We start from the raw sequence: 20,718 nt of genomic DNA on the forward strand, positions 1-20,718 counted from the left end.
TCCAAGATGACAGGGATGTCATGTTTTGTCTACAAACCCCCAAATTTTCAGTTTCCGGTGTTTGGAGAGAATGTAAATATTTTCATCATTGAGGGCGTTGGAATGAGAGAATGGCTGCTTTGTTTTGCTGAGAAAATAAATGAAACCAAGAGGTTAGAGATCAGTAAAGTAACAATACTGATGAGCCAAAACCCTTTCCCCTGTGACAGTGACATATAAGGCTGAAATATGTACTAATTTGACCAGAATAGCCATTCTCAGTGTTCACCTCCTACATGATAGAGGCCAGCACCCAAAGCATGTTGCCACTGCACTGCAGGGGGAGAAATGGAAGGGTAACATTAAAGCACAAAAAGTTACTGTACATTAGGCTACCTTACAAAATGTTATCTTACAATATGTTAGGTTACTTTACAAAATATTACTTTACAGTATGTTACACTACTCTCAAAGTTTTACTGTACAATAGGTTACAGTACTTAACAAAATGTAACTTTACAATTTGTCACAATACTTAAAAAAAATAACTTTACCATAAGTTTCAGTATTTTACAAAATGTAACTTGACAATATGTAACAGTACTTTACAAAATGTAACTTGACAAATGTCACAATACTTTACAAAATATTACTTTACACTATGTTACAATACTTTGCAAAATGTTACTTCGCAATGTGTTATAATACTTTACACAATTTTACTTTACATTATGTCACAATACTTTACAGAGTGTAACATTACAATATGTTACTTTTCACAATGTTGCATTACAATTATTTAATGTATATTATATGTATTTGCAATACCCTACCTTACAAGAATTTACAAGACTTCACAATAGATGACATAAAAATACATATATAACAATAATATTATGATACACAACAACATGTAATGTTACAATGTTTAAAAATATGTAAGATCACAATTCGTAACAATACTTAATATATTGAAATACTTTATAACATGTTACCTTCCAATAGATTACAATACTTTACAATATGCTGCATTGCAATACATAAAAATACATTTCTGTATTTTACAGTGAGTGATGTTGGATTTTGTTTTATTAGATTACGTTTCATTAGGTATGATATTTTGATACACTGCAGGTTGCGTGGCTAAGGAAAACAATAATTTTTTAGATTAAAGTGGATTCTGCAATATTTGACTTATTGCAAGACAATCCTAAAAATTCATTACAATACATAATAAATGAAATAAACAGAATTTCCCTTAAAATTTCAAATGCACAATTTATCCATTTATTCACTGCAACATTATATTGTCAGCTTTCTCTTTGGCCAGTTAACTTCATTCACATTACTCTCATTCATGTCATAACCACCACTCTAAGGAGTCAAAATGGCAGAGAAATATTTTTACATCACTGTTTCTAAAAAATAAATCTGCACATAGGGCACCATGGATTAGGCTAGATAATATCTCACTTTATTAGAGCTGACCAAAATATTTTTGGTGATATACAGTCACATGTCAGTGTTTTTTCTAACCTTCTTCCTTTTTTATCTCTATTGTAGCTGTGGAGGAAGTGAAGCTGAAGGATACTCAGTACACCCTGGAACACATGAGGGCCTTTGGCATGTACAACTACCTCCACTTGGACCCTTGGTATGAGGATAGTGTTCTGTTTGTGGACTGCAAAGGACGGGTTCTCAGTCTCACTGTCACACTGGTAAGCCTTTAGATACATCTGTATTTGTATTAGTCCTTGTTCTTGGAAGCTCTTTTAATGCTGGTATTGTTGCAAAGCACATGTCCAGAACGTCTGAAACAAATTCCTTAAATGTATATCTCACTTCAGGTGGAACAGGTGTGATACTGATTTGACACTGTAAGTGTTGGTGAGATTTAATGCAACAGGCACGCCAGTAGATGGTGATCAAGCACCTTTTTAATGGCAGCATCAGCTTGTGATGCTGCCATTGATGCAGCCCATGAAGGTGCTGTTGGTTTTTCATTCATGCCAGAAGGTAAATTCAATGAATCAGTGTTTGCAGTCGATCTCATTTAGAGATAGACAAAGGACTTTGTCACTCTTTCACACATGCACTCCTCAATATTTCCTTAAAATTTTAGGGCAGGTGGCCCGTGCAGTCTTCCTTACTGCACTGAGACTTTCTGAGACTGTTTGACGCAGATGAGGGGGGTCTCTTTCATCAAGACATGACAAAAAGGACGCTGCATAAATAGAAGACACTATGATGGTAGTTTCAGTCTTTATATACAGTACATGCATAGATTGTGAAAATCATTGTTAAACCAATGTTTAAATTATCAATTCAGCTGATCTAATACACATGCTTATGGTTATTGTTAATATCTTCTTTTGGTGTAAGACTCCCTAAATGCCCACATTTTCTCCCATGTTTGAGAACAAAAACAGGATATTTTGCCCAAGAGTCCACTTCTTTTGCCTGATATAAAACCTCTTTTTAAAATCAGTAGTTAGGTGTGCTTGATTGCTTCATGACACATTATTTGCAGATGCCTGTCAGCAATCCAGACATCACTGCTACTGATACTGAACCAGTGCGGCACTGAAATTCCTAATTCATGCTTGATATGTTGGACATGTTCACAGAATTAACCAAAAACTGGAAAAAATGAAATTTTCAATCAGAAAAAAGAATGAAGCAGCTTTACTACATGCACAACAGTTATTGTGGTTGTGTATTTTAAACATCATCACCCCTGCTTACTTGAATACCTGAATATTTCCTGCTAAGTTCTTAAGGCCAGACCACATACATCAGTACATCAGTGCTATTGGTCACCCTTTACATCTGTCAGTGTGTTAACTCGGTTTAAAACAATAAAAATACATGCATGAATGCATGCTATAACCATTTGGTATTAAGGTAGCTCATTGTGGGGGAAAAAATGTTTTTTCATCTCCTGAAAAGTTGTGATTTTAGGGATACAGGGTTTTGGCCTGATGCCATCGATATGTTAAATGCCTTAAGAGTGAATGTCCCTTTCTAGCAGCAGCACCACTGCCTGTGTGTGTGAAGATTGTTTAAAAGCGATGACAGAACTCCTGTTGATGATCTTGGGCTAATCTGTCAAACAATACATTTTTAATATAAAGGACTCGCTATTGAGTATACTCGTGCATCATTGATTAATGTCTCGCTGTATGCGGTACTACCTTCTCTAAAGTCAAACTGTACAACATGCTCTGCTGGTTGTAATGTGATCCACAACAAGATGAGTTTTAAAGCAGTTTAGTTCTTCTTCATGGGGGTCAATGACAGAAAGAATCTGAAGTTTATTTTCAATAACCATATTTGCTGGGTGCAGCTGCCCCTGCAGTTTTTATAAATGTTTGAATTTGTATTTATCCTTTTTTATAGAATATGTAGATAAAGTGAATTGGCAGTTGTTGGTTATTTTTGGTGTTAGAGTAGTCTGCAACTTCTTTTAAGCTTCTCTAGAGTGAAGTCACATCTGTGTGCTATTGTTGCACAATGAAAAAAATAAATAACATTTACGGCTCATCTTTATAGGTTCAATAGCACATGAAACATTACTGTGTATTCTCAGATACTGTCTTATTTAGTTTCAGACTACTTTTTCTCATATTACCTCTGAAAGGGAGGAAGCGAAGAAGTAGGAAAAGAGTGCATATACATTATGCACCACTGTGCACAGAGGGAGAGGAAATAAACGACAAAACTTTATTCGATCCTCTGTCCTGATGTAACGCAGTTTACCAGTGAATTGTTAAAACAATGCTGCAACTATAAATCACATCCAGAGCTCCTGTAATAAATGTCCTCATGGTCTTTTTTTAAAGATGGAGAATTTTGTAAAAGGATTGAATGAAACACTGGTAGAGGCACCAGCTGTGCTCGCTGTGCACCTTCTAGCTCATGTATGTCGAGTTGTAGAGCTATTTCCAAATTTTTAGGAGAGTGTTTGCTGTGAAACAATAAAAAAAAAAAACAATCATGAAATACAGTTTCCATCACTGCCTCGCTTGCAAATATACTCTTTGTCTTTCTCTCTCTCTCTGCGGTTGTCCAGCCAAAAGAGATGTTGCCAAATGAGAGCTCATCAACCAAACACCTTAAAGGTGTCAGCCCTAGTATTTACACATCATTATCATTTTTATTCAATTTTTTGAGTGAGTACAAACCAACATGGAGAATGAAGTCAACGTTCAGCTCTTACGTGTCAGCAGTAGTAACATAAATGACTGATCCAGGTTTGTTACCAAAATGCTGAGACAGGGAGGAAAAATGAGTCCACTGACCTTTTTCTGTATCATTGAATATAATCATAGATAATTAGATCTTCATCTCTGTTTTTCAGTTCAAACTGATCTGGATGATGATAAGACTATAATCTATGTAGACAGACGGTATTTCTGCCTTTCAGTGGCATCAATAAACGACTCTTTATGAAAATGTGTCGCTCACAGTCTAATTACAATCATCACACCATAATTATCGCTCCTGATAGGCCCCATTTTTTATACATTTTCAGGCTAGTGTCACTCGGATCATTGTACAGAGGCGGTTCACACTCTGTCCCAGGCATTAACACTGCAGAAAACCATCTGAAATGTGCTTTATACATCACGTAGCGTTATGATTCGCAGTGTCACGCTCCATGGAAACAACAAGGCAGCTGCTGTAGAGTCCCTTTCAAACGCCTGTTACTTCATGCAATGAGTAATTGATGCTCATGTGGTTGCATTTCTGTTTTGGACTAAAAAGGCTGTGACAGTCACAGATTTAATGGGAAGCCAAGTTGCGGCTATCACCAACGTGTTTTGTCAATTGTTAGTCAGATTTGTGTTTCAAGTATCTTTAACATCAAGAACATGCACCAAATATAAATCTCTGCTTACAGATTCTGTCCAGAAATGTTGAATCAAGGTCTTGATTTTCAGATATGAAGTGTTCTGGTATCCGTTTGTAGTAGTATGAATGTTGTACGTACTGATGACTGGCTCATATCAGATTTGATGATCATTTATTAACAAAAATCTGGATTAAAGTGCAGCTAACAATCAAATATACGCTATATGGACTGAGGTATTTGGCCACACCTGTGAATCATTATTATTCAGGTGTTTTAGGCATGGTCCACACAGAGACAAATTCAGAAGTATACGCTAAAGTTTTTTTGTTGTGTCGGCGTTTCATCCACACGGAAACAGTATTTCTGGAGACCGAAAACGCTACTTTTTGAAACAGGATCCCAGAGTGAAGAAATCTGTATATGCCTGCCGTTTCGTCTCTGTGTGGACAGCCAACTGCATCTTTCTTGAAATGATTAAAAAAAAAAAAAAATTGTAGATCAGAGTATTTCTGCAGCACAACACTCATTTTTATGGTAACTTTTTGTCACATGCTACAATAAAATCAGTGCTTCTGGGATTTGGATAATTGACTTCATTAATTGTGCTTTGATTGCTTTGATTTATGTCTAAAGCATAATTGTCTGATTGTCTTTCTGGATGCAGTGCTGATGTTTTTGCTTTGTTGTGGATCCAGGACACCGCCCTGGGGAAGCCAAGAGAGGTTTACCGTTTAACCGAAGAGTCCAGAGAGAGTGAGGATCATCTGTGTGCATCACTCAGCCTCACCTCAGCAACCTGGGCGGCTCTCAGTGACGGTGCAGGGCGACTTTACCTTCTCCGCACTGGCAAGAGGGGTGACAGCTCCCATATGAAGTGGGAGGTATGTAAAAAAAAAAAAAAAAAGAAAAAAAGAGTTTCCTGTTTAAAGAGATACAAAAGCATGTTTTACAGCCTATATTTTTCCATGAATAAGACATCTGTGAAAGAAAAACAGGTATTTTTTTGGGTGTAAAATTGCTGCCACTGTGAAAGCAACATAAATAAAGCTTTATCCTGTATTGACCTCTGTTGGAGATAAAATGTAGGTGCCGCAACACAAACTAAACAAAAAGCCTCTGACGGATGTTAAAGCCCTTTTCCATGAACTGGTCTAAAAATAAGTCTCAAAGTAACAACCCATTTCAAACGAGATGTAACTGAGCACAGATCTTGCATGCTGCTATTTGGAGGAGGAAGTTCACTGCTTCTTTTCTGGCAATACTAGCATCTCTGCAACTGCCGCTTATTGAAATGTATTTGATGAACCGAGTTAAAAATGAAGCCAATATTAGAGGAGGTAAAAGATTTATGATGATGTATGCCAGACACCTCTTCAACAGGTGATGTAACTGTTGAGTCATTATGTGGCGCATTCACAGAGCACAGGTGCAGAATAACAATTTTAAAAAACCTGATTTATTATGACAATGACAAATATGCTTGTTTATGCCAGGAGATGAATTAGCTGGTGGCGAGCCAATGTTTGATATTTGTGTAATTTCTAGCTGCTGAAATAATTAAAAGATAAAGTGGCCAATGTTGATTTTACTTAATTTTTAAACAATTTTTCCACAGAAAGAAAGCAAGCAATGCACAAACCCTATCAAATTAATTTTCTGTGTCCAAAGTTTAATCTAGCCCTGTCTGTAATACTTTAGAAATCTGTTTTCAAAACAAAAGATGATTAAAAACTCAGCAAGTCTCACTGCTGAAATGTGATAATGTCCTCTGATAATGATAAACTCTGATTCTCATTTAGTATGCAACTAATGTGCTACTGTCTAAAGACTAGTCCAAATGTAGATGGGTATTTTTGAAAAATAGGTTTTTGTCAGTTTTTTAGTTCACAAAAATGCATTCTTTGAGAGCTCTGTGTCCAGTGTTTATAAGAAGTCTGCCCATATGGGGGGATAAAGGGACAAGTTTTCTAAGCCTCTGACTTTTATTTATTAATACTGTAGTAAAATACAGCCTTTTCCAAAATGTAAGCCCCTTGTATAAAACCAAAACGATCTTTTTATTGGTAATGTCAACAATGTGGATGAGAAAATTGACCAAAACATTTAGAAAGTAATGTCAGACTTCATAGCTAAGCCATGATCTGGTCAAATGCCAGGGTGACAGAAAATAGAGTAGAAGAACCAGAAAAAACCTCAAGGGAAAAATAATGAGATAATAGCAAAAGGAAGAAAAGACTAACATTGGCTGTCCAAAAGTTGTATAAAGTGCTTAAGGGAGGCGAAAAATCTGTTAAAAGTCACAAAAATGGGTTAAGAAAGGCAACAAGGGGGAAAAAATGGTGAAAAGTAGTTAAAAAGTAGCAAAAGTGGCTGAACAGTTGGGAAAAAGTGATGAAAAGAGGTTAAAACATGGCACGAATATGTAATTTGAACATCAGAACCTAATAATAGCTTGACACACTTTTCTGCTCCTGTAACTGCTAGCCCGTATGTTAGCATTAATGCTACTGAACCAACACACATGCATTGATATTAACAATAAATCACAGCTTTAGGGCCTATTCTCTGGGTTTTCAGGGGTCCAGCCAATCCTGTGGGCAGGCCTGGTTTATGTGCACCACGCTACCGTATGTGACGGTTTCTCCTCTGTTTGATGTCCCTGGTGTGCCACGTTATCACAGACACTTCCATGACAACGAACGATAACGCCGAACTGTTGCTGGTGTTACTTTGCTGACTGGACTTTTGACATGGTTACACATTCACACTAAGGTTGAGCAGTCAATCAAAATGTAACCTTTTGAAGAACAACGTTCCACCTTCCTGACCAACGTTTGCCAAACGGGGTTTTTGTCCAAATCTGGTGCACAGCTCGTCTAACAGCTGCAGCATCAGGAGAACTACCCCTGCCTGGACTTTTTAATGTATTTTAAGGCTGTGGCAGTGCAAACCCTGCACCCCTAGGCTCTCGAGGCAACAGACCCCGACCCTCTTTCAGTGCATGGCTATTTTTTAAATCAGCTCATTTGATTAATCAAAGTCCTGTTGTTCTCTTTGTTTACAAAATCCTGCAGTGCTGAAATCCTACAATAAGAGACAATAGTAATGAAAAATGAAAAACTTCAACCAAATACACAGCCATAAGAGAGTGTGTCAACAGAAATGTACGTCTCTTTAATGAAATGTCTTATTATCAAGCATGGGCTCCAGCTCGTGTTCACATCACCATCTCTTTATTTTACCTTGTTTAAAAGCATTTAATGGGGATTAGCAATAAATGAGAGCTCTGTCACAGTATAAATACACTTGGTGGAGTCTGGAAAGGAACAGTAACAAAGATTTAAGCCCTGGAGTCAGAAACTTCTGCAGTTCTGCCTGTCAGTTTAAGCACTATCTGATCCCAGACAAGTCATTTTATATCCTTCAATTAGGTTTGTGTTGGACAGCTGCCGTAATAAGACTGACTTATTACTTTAAAGTCGATCTTCTCAGCATAACATGAACTCCCACAACTTAATTCAGACACTGATTTTAAAATAGTACTTTAAATTAAGATTTATTAATGAAACATAGACAGAGATTTTCTTCTTAATCTTCACTGCAAGGCCTCCTGGGCATTTATTAAACCTATATGTCACCCCCATAAGCACTCTACCTCTGAACCAGCTCTCTAGACTCTCTCAGAGCCTGCAGCTCCAGACTACAAAGCTGTCAGGTATCTGTAAGCCATCTCACCTTCCCCAAAAAGGCTAGACAATAACCCCAAAAAATAAATTACACCATGCACTAGCACTTTCTCTCTCAGAAGGCATCATTTAAACACAGCTTCTAGATTTGTGAACTAACGTCTATTCAGTTTCTTTTAATTGGTTGTTGCCGTGTTGTGTCTGCTTTAATTTTGTTTGTTTTTTTGTTATGCTGAAGTCTGGGAAAAACAACAGTTTTCGCCTTAAGCTTGAGCTTGTGCTGCAGAATTTAAAAACACAGTTACTTATCTTACATTAATGTGAACAGCGAATATTATGGCCTGATATAAGCAATGTTTGAGCATCTTTACAGCCTCTTTTTTCATATCCATTAATCTTTCGGCTTTTTTAGCCAAACAATGATGATGCAAATACTGTATAAATCCTCACTGAATACTATTAAATCTTGCATCTGGGTAATGGTTGGTCCTAAATGATTATTAAATTGATTTTTAAAGAAATGAGAGTATTTTTAGATCATATGATGAATGAAATATTGTCTTTTGAGGTGATTCAACATTTTGTAAGGAAACAGAGACTGTTCTGTCTTGTGCTAATAATGTCTTTGCCTGTTGCTGACCCAGTGTAATACATATACACAGTAGCAGCAGTTACTTGAATTAAAAACAAGGCCATATTTCAGACATTTTTTGAAAACAATGGCTATTGAGTCCTCTGAGCTCAAGAGGAAAAGGACCATCCAGATTGATATCAATGCAGTGTTTAAAAGCCAGTGTCTGTGATGGTGTGGGGGTGTAATAGTGCTCATTTTGTGGATAACTTGCACATCCTGGAAGGCACATTTAATACTGAGGTTAGAACAGGTTTCAGAGCACCATGTTTCCATTCAGATGATCTCTTTTTCTAAGGACACCCTTTAATTGTATGCAGATGACACCCACTTTATACACAGCTGAAATATGGCACCACTGATCCTGATATCACAGGGGTGTCAAACTCAATAATAGCAGGAGCCAGATTCTGAATTTAGGTGTAACCTAAGAGCCTAACAGGGTCAACATTTAGCCATAAACCATCAACCTTATTTTCACCAGTAATAAATTATGGGGAAAAAAACTGATGTTGAATAATTTTGAGGTAAAAACAAAGTCTAAATGATAAGTTTAAAGGCTCAAAATCTGAGGAAAAAAGTCAAACCTATTAGTGCAAAATGAAATTAAATGGCAAATGAGTGTTTGTAGAAGGCAAATATATGAGATATAAAGTCGCAATCATAATATGAGATAAAATTTAAAATCATGTGTTTAAAAGGTCGAAGCATGAGTTAAAATTTTGAATTGCAAGTCTAAAAGGTCAAAACATGGGATTAAAGTCAAAGACAGGAGTTTAAAAGGTCAAAATGTGAGATTAAATTTGAAATAATGCGTTAAAAAGGTCAAAATATTATTTATTATAAATACTCCCTCTGGCCACAGTACTAGCAACACTTATAATCTGGCCCTAAATCTGGGTGACTTTTCTAATATTTGTAAAAAGCCCTACAACTGAGGGGTCATTTTTGACACACAGCTATCTTTTTGACAGAACAGACTTAGGTCTAGCTGGTCTAGACCAACCTGCCTGTCCATCTCTAAAAGGTTTCCATTGTTTTTCTCTTCTTTGTGAGTGTATTGTTTTGTGTTTTCTAGTGATGTTGATGTTTTTGGTCTATTTTCAACACTGTATCAGTGTTGACACTATGCTGTTGCCAAATGTTGTGATTCCTGCCACACCCCAATTTCCCTACGGGGACAAATAAACTAACTAACTAACTAACTAACTAACTAGACTATCACTAAGCACTTTATCGTAGTAGCAGCTGACGAACATCCCAAAATCAAACGTCTAAACCCTGCTGACAGGCTTTTAAACACAGGGGAAGAGAAGTGACCTCATAACACCTGCCTCTTATTCTCTTCTCTGGTTAAATGAGCCTGAAATAGATTTTAAAATCCTGATTCTTATTATAAAATTGTACACAGCCAAGCTCCATTCTTTATCTCTGATATGTTAACTCTTCTGGGGTCTGACAGGCATCTAACTATTCCTAAATTTTGATGAGTCACGAGCAGTGACTGAGCCCTTACATTTCAGACCGTCCAGCTGGGCAACTTTGTGACTTGTTTTTGAAAAGTTATAAAGAGGCATCAGTATTCATCTCCCAGTCTGTCTTATTAAAGATTCAACTTCTCACAGTATCTCTAACAAGACTGCCAGCTCGCAGATTTCTTCCATTTGTAGTTTTATCCTGTTTGAATTGATTGTTTGTTTTGTGCCTGCAGCCACTGTTCAGTGAAAACACGGGGGAGCCTTTCACCATCCTCCATAGCGTCTCACATGTCCAAGCTGGAGTCCACACCATGGAGGTCTTGCTGCTCCGCATCCTGAAGGACCCACAAGAAACCAAAGGGAGTGGATACTATGTATCTCTGGAGTGGATCACTGTGGCCAACACTGCAGGACATGGTGGGTGGTGCATTCACACTGCGTGGTTTTGGTAGATGGGCACAAAATAAGAAAAGAAACGGCTTCCATATATAATGAGATCTAAAATAGGATCGAAAATGAAAGTCTTTTGTACATTTTCATTCCCACTTTTACTGTAGTCAAACCAAACAGAAAGACAAAATCCTCATCTATTGAAAATGTAATGTTGTTATATAGTTTGCTGTATATGAGTTTAATTATCTTGTCTCAGATTAATGTGCTCAGAGGTAAACATTGGCTCGAAGGATTTTCATTAAAGTTCCTGGTACTTCATGCAAAAGAGAGACAACCTGACTAATAATGCAAAGACTGAAAGACAAATCAACAGAAGCAGCCTTTCCTTATTTAGTCAGATTTAATAGTGCAGCCTTTGGAATAATATTTTTGTCCTTGTTCAGTACATTTTAATGGCATTCAGAGGAATAAATTAATTGTTTTACAGGTTTAATCAATTAAGTAGCAATTTTGGGTCTTAAAAATGAATATTTAAAAACACGTTTCACTGCAGGCTTCGTTCAGGATCAGTATTCTCTGTATGCACAGATTCAGTAATTAGGGTCCGAGCTTCAAAAGCAGAGCGAGAACTCTATTGAAATTCCAGGACTTTTCCTTCTTGTTTTATGCCTAATGCTTTGCTCTTTTTGCAGCTTAAACATGCTTGAAAAATCACCAAAATCTGCACTCACAAAGTTGCAGAAGTTTAGTGTGGATACTGCTTTCATTAAAGCACTGCAAAATGACTCCACAGCACCCCTAATATTTAAGCCTCTCCACAGGGTTTGACATGACATAGGCATACAATTAGTGGGTTAACATAACCCTTCTGCATAAATATACATACCATTCAGGTTGTCAGCATTTTTAATGAGTTTCTGTTGATTTACAAGCTTCATATTTGAACAAACTCCTCCTGAAGGCTTCATCCTAACCTATGTAGATTTACTCATCTTGTTGTAGAGACTTTGGAGATTTAAAGTTATTAAAAGCTTGAGCAGACTTCAAAAAGTGTGTCCCTGACTGCTGATGGAAATTTCATGGTTTCTGCCTATTTATTTATTTTATTACCTCCACCAAGGAGGTTATGTGCAGGTTTTTTTTAGTTAGTTAGTTAGTTAGTTAGATTGTTAGCAACATAACTCAAAAAGTTGTGGATGGATTTTGAAGAAATTTTCAGGAAATATTGTCAGAAATGGCATAAGGAAGAACTGATTAGATTTTGGGAGTGATTCAGATCACCGTCTGGATCCAGGAATTTTTTTTAAAGGATTCTTTACTATTGGGAGATAGGTCTAATGGCAGAGGTCTGCGCTCTCTGAGTGCTTTTCTAGTTTATTCTATTTTATAACGCCTCCTATTGACTGCAGGAAATTACAGTTTATAGTCTTTCATTAGCAAAGGTCAAATGAGCCACATCAAAACAGCTTCCTGTGTTGATGTCCTGATGGGATAAACAATCTTCAGTATTTACCTTGTGCTTTATTTTGAAATTAACAGGATGCACTGTGCATTCCTCAGTCTGACCTCCTGTTTAGGCTGGTCTGCTGTGTTCAGCTTGATGCATGCCTGGCAGAAGGATGAGTGTGCCTATGTTGCTGTAGCAAACATCAGTGTTTTGCCACAACACCAACAACAAATTGTTGTTACTCTTAACTACAATGTTTGAGTTGCTTTAAATCTCCCTATTGACTGCAGGAAATGTTAGTTTATAATCTTTTATAAACACCTCTTAGCTACTTAGCTGAGCATATCCACTTCAGATGTTGCCAGAAAAAAAAATTGAGACCTTCAGGGTTTTTCTGTACCATGCTCTGACCGATGGTTCGCAGCCGCTATCCATATTGAAATCGCGGTCTCAACCGAACTTTGTTTTAAACTAACGGCCTGCCCACTAAGCGTGACTTCCTGTCAGCTAGCTAGCTAGCATTCTAGTTGACAGAAACATAGCCTCTGCCTGTCAAGCTATCTGTCAATCATTGAGATGCACCAATCAGCGCGAAGTGAGGTTTATCCTAAATATAATCCAAACAATCGTGGTACAAAAAAATTCACCCCCTGTACAGTGGGAGCACAATAAGACACTAGCTAATGGGACATGTTTGATATTTTGAACCAGGCTGTAAACCAGTTTATTTCTAGTGTCGAAACCGGCTGTTTAACATGTTTGCAGACGGAACTTCCAGTGTTCCTGCAGCTAGCCTCAAGTGGACACTTGCGGTATTGCAATTTTTTGCACTTCCGCATTGGCTACATTTTTCAGGACCGGAGGTTGCTGCTTGGTGTTGATACAGTCATGGAATATGCAATCTGCAGCATATGCATTGTGTTTTATTTTGAAATTGACAGGATGCGCTGTGCATTCCTGAGTCTGACCTCCTGTTGAGGCCGGTCTGCTGTGTTCAGCTTGATGTGTGCCTGACAGAAGGATGAGTGTGTCTATGTTGCTGTGGCAAACATCCATGTCTCGCCACAAAACAGGAAGTTGTAACTCTGAACTACAATGTTTCAGTTGCTTTAAATCCTGGTCTGTTATTTCCAGCCATTATCCAGCAGTGTTCATTGCACCAACTAGTAATAACTTTGTAAAGCAGCTCTACAAATAAACATGCTGCAATTAATTGAACATGATCAATCATTCCTTCATTTGAAGACATACTCCCAATTTTCTAGCTTTATTACAGTTTAGTATTTATTTATTTAATGCCTTTATTCTTGAGAATGATACTGGATAGAGTTGGAAACAGGGGTGAGAGAATGGGGGATGACATGCAGGAAAGGAGCCACAAGCTACAACTCTGCTCGCTCAATATAAAAAAAACATACAGCGAGAACAGTGAAAGCCTTACATAACATGCTGTTGTTTGCATGAGTTTGTATATTGTTTGTATGGTTGTGAAAATGTGTTATTTTGTATTTGGTGTTGTCAATTTGTCTTGACAGATCCATCAAAAGAGACTATTCTCTTCTGCGTGCCACTTAAGGATGGCCTGCCATGAAAAAAGACAAATTTCACCCACTGTCTTAAATACAGGAGAAATAAATGTATGAGATTAAAGATTTCTTCACTCATGGATTGGTGTGTTTTGTTGTGTGTTTTTTCACATGCAGGTCAGGAGAAGAAGTATGAGGTGAAGAAGAGGAGGATCCTCAGGGGGAAATCCGTACCTCACTATGCAGCCGTGGAGCCTCAGGGGAAGGGGCTGATGTTGGCCTCGGAGAAACCATTTGTCTTCACACATGTGGACGGTGTTCCTGTGGAGGAGCCTGATCCGGAGCCAATGGAGGTGGAGAAGACAGGTGAGTCAGAGGTATAGTAAATACTGTACTCGAAGCAACCCCCTCAAGGTGTCTTGATGCTGTGAGAAGGTAATTTACCGTAGCACTAACTGCTGTTTTCATTGTGAGAACCAAAAAATAGTCAACCATTATCATCTGTTGTGACCTAGCTTTTGTAAATAAGTAAAAACGTGTATGAGATGCATTTTTCTTACTTCTTCATCTAAGAAGTTTTATGTGTAATATATGCAGGACTGAGCTAAATACCAGTATAGTATGCCAGCACAAACACTCTTTTTAATGCAGGTTCAGCGTTTGAACACCACTTTTTCCTCCCCCATCAGGTCATAATCTTGCATGTGAAGAAAAGGGTTAAGCAGAGCTGCACGATGAACTCAAAATGATCTTTGTAAAACCTGAAATAATTGCAGGACAGAAAAAGAATTAAGATGTTTACAGAAGCAGACATTACTCAACATGTTTGAATGTTACCTGAGACCTGCCGGATAGAGACGTGGGTGTAAAAAATTCGCTCTAACACCATTTTCAAATAGTCAGATAAAGCTTAAGTTAGCTGTCAGCTGTACTCACAAAAAGCTTTTGGATTAGTTTGGCTTTTAGAGCAACATGTAGCAAACACATCTTCTGTGTGAAACACTTGATTAGAAGAGCAGTGAAACTCATTTCTGGCTTATATGCACGCTTTAATATTTGTTCATTTACTTGACCTGTAATCAAGTTTTGAGTATTTTTTTTATTGTTATATGGTTTGATTTTTATTTTTTTTATCCCAAACATACTGTTTATCCCACAAAGAAATCACAACACAACATTATATTCCTGTGCTGGTTTTGTTGAAAAGACAAAAAGCCGCCACCCCTGGGCTGTGCCTGTGTGTTTGCTTTGCAAACCGGGCAAAGCAGATGAATTGGCCAGATTTCATACGGTCATCAGGCAAATCCATCTTGCAAAGCCTTAATCTCAAATAATTTTGCCAGGTCTGAAAATGGACTGGACCAATCAGCGTAATTGAAGGAGAATGAGGAAGGGTTTAGCAGCACTGGAAGCCGATAGCAATAGCTGCCTCTGGTTAGCTCGGATGTAGCTATAGTATAGCAGCAGTTTTATCCGAATTTTTCCATGTTTCTTTTTTAAATAAAGGACCAAGAACAGTACTGATAGCTTTACGTGTTTGAAAAGATGTTTTTGCTCTTCTCCTGACCTTCAGAAGTATGAGTTTCAGGTGGGTTTAGTTGCACTGTAAGGCAAGACCAATGGTTGTCGTTGGTGTAGCAGTTAGCTGGGATGTAGCCATAGTATAGTGGCAGTTTTAACAGAACTGGGCCACATTTCTTTATTAAAACAAGACCAGAGGAGATGTATTTGCACTTCTCCTGACCGTCCTCAGCATGAGTTTTATTCACAAACAAGCCCCACCATTCATAGACTACGACAGTACCAGCTGTGCGAGCTTAAGTTATTACCAGGGCTGCACTTGCCTGCTACCTTACTTTGTCTCATTGCTCTGACTGGTTGATAGAACGTTCCTCCAATCACCTTATGAGAATTCTTTGAAAAGTCCTGCCCTTCACAAACACTTTCTATGGGAGGTTACCAAGATGAGTGTGAGGTACAACGGATATGTGAAACAGTCTATCTTGCGTGTCAGGTTAGATATTTCCTTGTATTAAGGAAAATGTGAAGCACACAGAGCTGTTGAGAGGCTTTCTCAGACCGGGGTTGAGGGCCCTGTCTGCACAAACAGACCTGTCCATGAACACAGAGCATATTATGCAGAAAACAATGCTTGAAATAATTGGAAATATATTCCCATTAATCTCAGCTATTATTGCTCTGATAAGTGGGAGTTCTTTAGTTTCAAGTGGATGGTTGGCAACAGAATTGGTTTATTTGTATGAATACATGTCTCTCCGAGGATCTTTTGAGCATAATGAACACAAACCAATGGGTTTAAATTGGCACGCATGTTAAGATTAACTGAACATACAACAATGGACTTATGTTTTCTACTAGTCAGAGTGGAGTTATTTGATTTTTTTTTAACCAAAGTCTATCTGTTACATTCGGAAATGGCGTTTTGTGAGAAAAGATTGAGTTCAGATTGCAGAGCTCATTTATAAAAGTTGTGATGCCACATCAGAAGATTCGACATGGTCTCACTCAGACTTTGAGAAAACACAAAAAGAGGTTTAGATCTGGTTTCAGATCGATTATATTTACAGCGAGAAAGTGCTGTCTTGTTTTTTCTCTCTTTGGAAAGATGACAGTTTGTCTGTGAAACTGCTGAGTCAAAGTGAAACACAAACATCATCTGGGCTCTGAGGTCTCTCCTGCCGTACATGACTGATGACATCATCAAAAACACTCGGCGCTTGGCGTTTCTGTGACGAGAATTAATATTCATTATACGTGTCATCAGCTTGTTTTTGGTCACTTCTGTTTGCCATTACCTTTGAAGAGTCAGGAGCGGACTGGATGGGTTGTTGTCATAGAAACGCCTGAGTGGGCAGAACAACATTCTCAATGAGACTGGGGTCTCTGTCATAATCAGAGTCTGTGTATGGCCACAGATCACTGCTCATGCTGACCGTCTCTATATGTCTGACTCTTGACTACAGCTTCAACTTTCTCTTTTTTTGTTGAAAAGAGGTGTCTGCTTTTTTCAGTCAATGACAGAAGAAATGTGGCATTTTTGTGAGGGTTTGCAACGGAAAATTACCACTTGTAGTTGTTTTTTTTTTTCCCTGCAAAATAAAAACAACACAAATAATGTGGTAGATCATAAAACAGTTCAGAAATGGCAGAACTAAAAATTAATAAGGAATATGTATACAATTAAAATGATAGTAATTCACTTTACATGATTATTTTGGGTAACTGACTAGAGCTATATAATAAACCATGCTGTTTTAGATGTAATGCAATGCCATCATTCAGAATAAAACACATTTTGCGTTTAGTATGATCAATAAGAAATTATTTCCTGTCAGCCAGTATCCCGTCTCTTTTGAATATTAGAAGCCCTGGCTTTAATGGCCATGCTTCTATTCGGCTGTGATGCAGTTGGATGAAGCTCAAGCTAAAGGTTCATTTGTCAATTAAGCATCTTTTGTTTTGATTGTGGACCAGGAGAAACAGACGTAGGAACTGTAAAGTCATCTTTCGCTCTTATATATCACATTTTAATTTGCTATTGCAGTATTGAAGAATGATTTTGCACATTGTTTTTAATGAATTAACTAATGAACTTTTTACTGTTAGAAAATAATTAAACATTCTTGTTACTTGAGAACAAGGAGATGCTTGCAAATGCTATTGGTAAACAGTAAAAAGCCAGATTGTTTGAAAAGAAGCCCACTCGCACATTTTAGAGCCTGGAATAACACAATATTTGGGTTGTTAACTTGTTAAATGATGCTGTAACAGCTAGCCATTTCACTGTCCAGTTATTTGTTTATTTTTTGGTATTTATTTCCAATCCCCAAGACTTTCCTTTAAGGCAAATGACCCACAAATCAACCCAGCACAACCACAAGCAATCTTTAAGAAACTGCGTTATTATCTGTTATTTATTTTCAGAAGTACTGGTAAGTATCTTAATCTTAATAGACAAAGCTCTTTCTAATGCTGACTTTACATCAAACAGCATTTAAAGCTATTTTTAAGTCACACACAAATTTCCAAACTCAGAATAAATTCACAAGATTTACAGGAAGTCAGGGCATGCTGCTGTGATTCCAGTTGCTTGAATTGTCATAAAATGGTCATAAAACCGGTTCTGAATTATTTTTCAGGTGTTTTTTCTTTTCGGTGCAATAAAATACAATAAAACAATAATACAATAAAATCCAACCCACTTTAAGCTGCTCTTGTACAAAGCAGCAGTGCTACATGAGTTGATATTATTAAAGCACAAGGCAAACTTGTCGCAGCATCTGACATCTGTAAAAGTAGAAGTGTTACGATGCCAGTTTTGCCTTCCTGATCCCGATACCTCATCAGAACAGCAGTGCTCGAAACGTTATTACTTGGGTGCAATAAATAATTAAATTTTTGTTAATTCTTTGTCTCATTTACGGCTCAGCGCCTGCCCACCTTGGTTGGATGTGCGTGTAAAACTTTTCTCCTAACTATTTGTAACTATATTTGACTCAGAAGTTGTTTTTCTGCTGATTATTGAGTTTTGCTGCTAAATATTAAAATAACAATAATACAGGGCACTGTATCACAGGCTCTCTCTATCTCTCTATATACACACGTGGACAAAATTGTTGGCACCCCTCTGTTAATGAAAGAAAAACCCACAATGGTCACAGAAATAACTTGAATCTGACAAAAGTGATAATAAATAAAAATTAAATGAAAATTAAACAATGAAAATCAGACATTGCTTTTGAATTGTGGTTCAACAGAATTATTTTAAAAAACAAACTCATGAAACAGGCCTGGACAAAAATGATGGTACCCTTAACTCAATATTTTGTTGCACAACCTTTTGAGGCAATCACTGCAATCAAACGATTTCTGTAACTTTCAGTGAGACTTCTGCACCTCTCAGCAGGTATTTTGGCCCACTCCTCATGAGCAAACTGCTCCAGTTGTCTCAGGTTTGAAGGGTGCCTTCTCCAGACGCCATGTTTCAGCTCCTTCCACAGATGTTCAATAGGATTTAGATCAGGGCTTATAGAAGGCCACTTCAGAATAGTCCAGTGTTTTGCTCTTAGCCATTCTTGGGTGTTTTTAGCTGTGTGTTTTGGGTCATTATCCTGTTGCAAGACCCATGACCTGCGACTGAGACCAAGCTTTCTGACACTGGGCAGCACATTTTTCTCTAGAATACCTTGATAGTCTCAAGATTTCATTGTACCCTGCACAGATTCAAGACATCCTGTGCCAGATGCAGCAAAGCAGCCCCAGAACATAACAGAGCCTCCTCCATGTTTCATAGTAGGGACAGCGTTCTTTTTTTGGTATGCTTCATTTTTGCGTCTGTGAACATAGAGCTGATGTGCCTTGCCAAAAAGTTCCAGTTTTGTCTCGTCTGTCCATAGGACATTCTCCCAGAAGCTTTGTGGCTTGTCAACATGCAGTTTGGCAAATTCCAGTCTGGTTTTTTTATGATTTGTTTTCAACAGTGGTGTCCTCCTTGGTCGTCTCCCATGAAGTCCACTTTGGCTCAAACAACGACGGATGGTGTGATCTGACACTGATGTACCTTGACCTTGGAGTTCACCTTTAATGTCTTTGGAGGTTGTTCTAGGCTATTTTGTTACTATTTGTATTATCTGTCTCTTCGATTTTTCATCAATTTTCCTCCTGTGGCCACGTCCAGGGAGGTTGGCTACAGTCCCATGGATCTTAAATTTCAGAATAATATGTGCAACTGTAGTCACAGGAACATCAAGCTGCTTGGAGGTGGTCTTATAGCCTTTACCTTTAACATGCTTGTCTATAATTTTCTTTTTAATCTCCTGAGACAACTCTCTCCTCTGCTTCCTCTGGTCCATGTTTAGTGTGGTACACACCATGTCATCAAACAGCACAGTTACTACTTGTCACCCTTTAAATAGGCCGACTGACTGATTACAAGTTTGTAGACACCTGTGATGCTAATGAGGAGTGACACACCTTGGTTGAACATGTCCCTATGGTCACATTATTTTCAATCTTTTCTAGGGGTACCATCATTTTTATCCAGACCTGTTTCATGAGTTTGTTTTTTAAAATAATTCTGTTGAACCACAGTTCAAAAGCAATGTCTGATTGCGCTGACTGCGCTAACATTTAGCATGGCTAAGCAAAATATAAAGTTAAACTAAACCGTATCGGATCAGTGCATAAACTCAAAATCAAAAATCAGCGCTCTGGCATTTAACCAACTGTAACCTGTGATGCCCCTCTTGTATATGTGTGGCCGAGCATGACGCAAGGAGAGGTGAAGCAGGGGACAAGGAAGTAGGCTAACAGATACTTTATCTAACATGGTTTAACCCACAGGCCTTTATAAAAACAGACAGGCTTGGAGGCCGGAATCCTCCTGAATGTGGCAACCACCTGTACTGTGCATGCCTAGAGCCTGGCCTGTCAGTAACTGCTGCAAAGATGACTTGGATGCCATCGTGAACATGTGACATATGATGCACTGCACAGCCCGGTTGTTTGATATTATTGCAGGTCTTGAGCAGGCACAATGTCCGATATCAACAATCAATAGGAACAGTCTTGCCAGCTCCAAACAAGAAGCTGAAAAGACGTTAACCTGGGGAGAAGGTAAAGGAAAGGGCTCTAATTACTGGTTTAAACTCACAATTTATGTTTTAGTGCACACATGAGGAAAGAAAAATGCCATTGATTGAC

General features: G+C 37.9%; 1 protein-coding gene across 1 annotated transcript in view; it reads left to right on the forward strand.

Annotated features, from left to right (window-relative positions):
• Positions 1 to 20,718, forward strand: part of nudcd1 (NudC domain containing 1) — a 54,786-nt gene that overhangs the window by 588 nt on the left and 33,480 nt on the right. The window contains exons 2-5 of the mRNA XM_041808087.1: positions 1,543 to 1,697; positions 5,530 to 5,715; positions 10,863 to 11,046; positions 14,173 to 14,361. Coding sequence (XP_041664021.1) covers positions 1,543 to 1,697; positions 5,530 to 5,715; positions 10,863 to 11,046; positions 14,173 to 14,361 — 714 coding nt within the window. The remainder of the gene's footprint in view (positions 1 to 1,542; positions 1,698 to 5,529; positions 5,716 to 10,862; positions 11,047 to 14,172; positions 14,362 to 20,718) is intronic.

Source organism: Cheilinus undulatus, linkage group 16 (genome assembly GCF_018320785.1).
Source record: "Cheilinus undulatus linkage group 16, ASM1832078v1, whole genome shotgun sequence".
Lineage (NCBI taxonomy): Eukaryota > Metazoa > Chordata > Actinopteri > Labriformes > Labridae > Cheilinus > Cheilinus undulatus.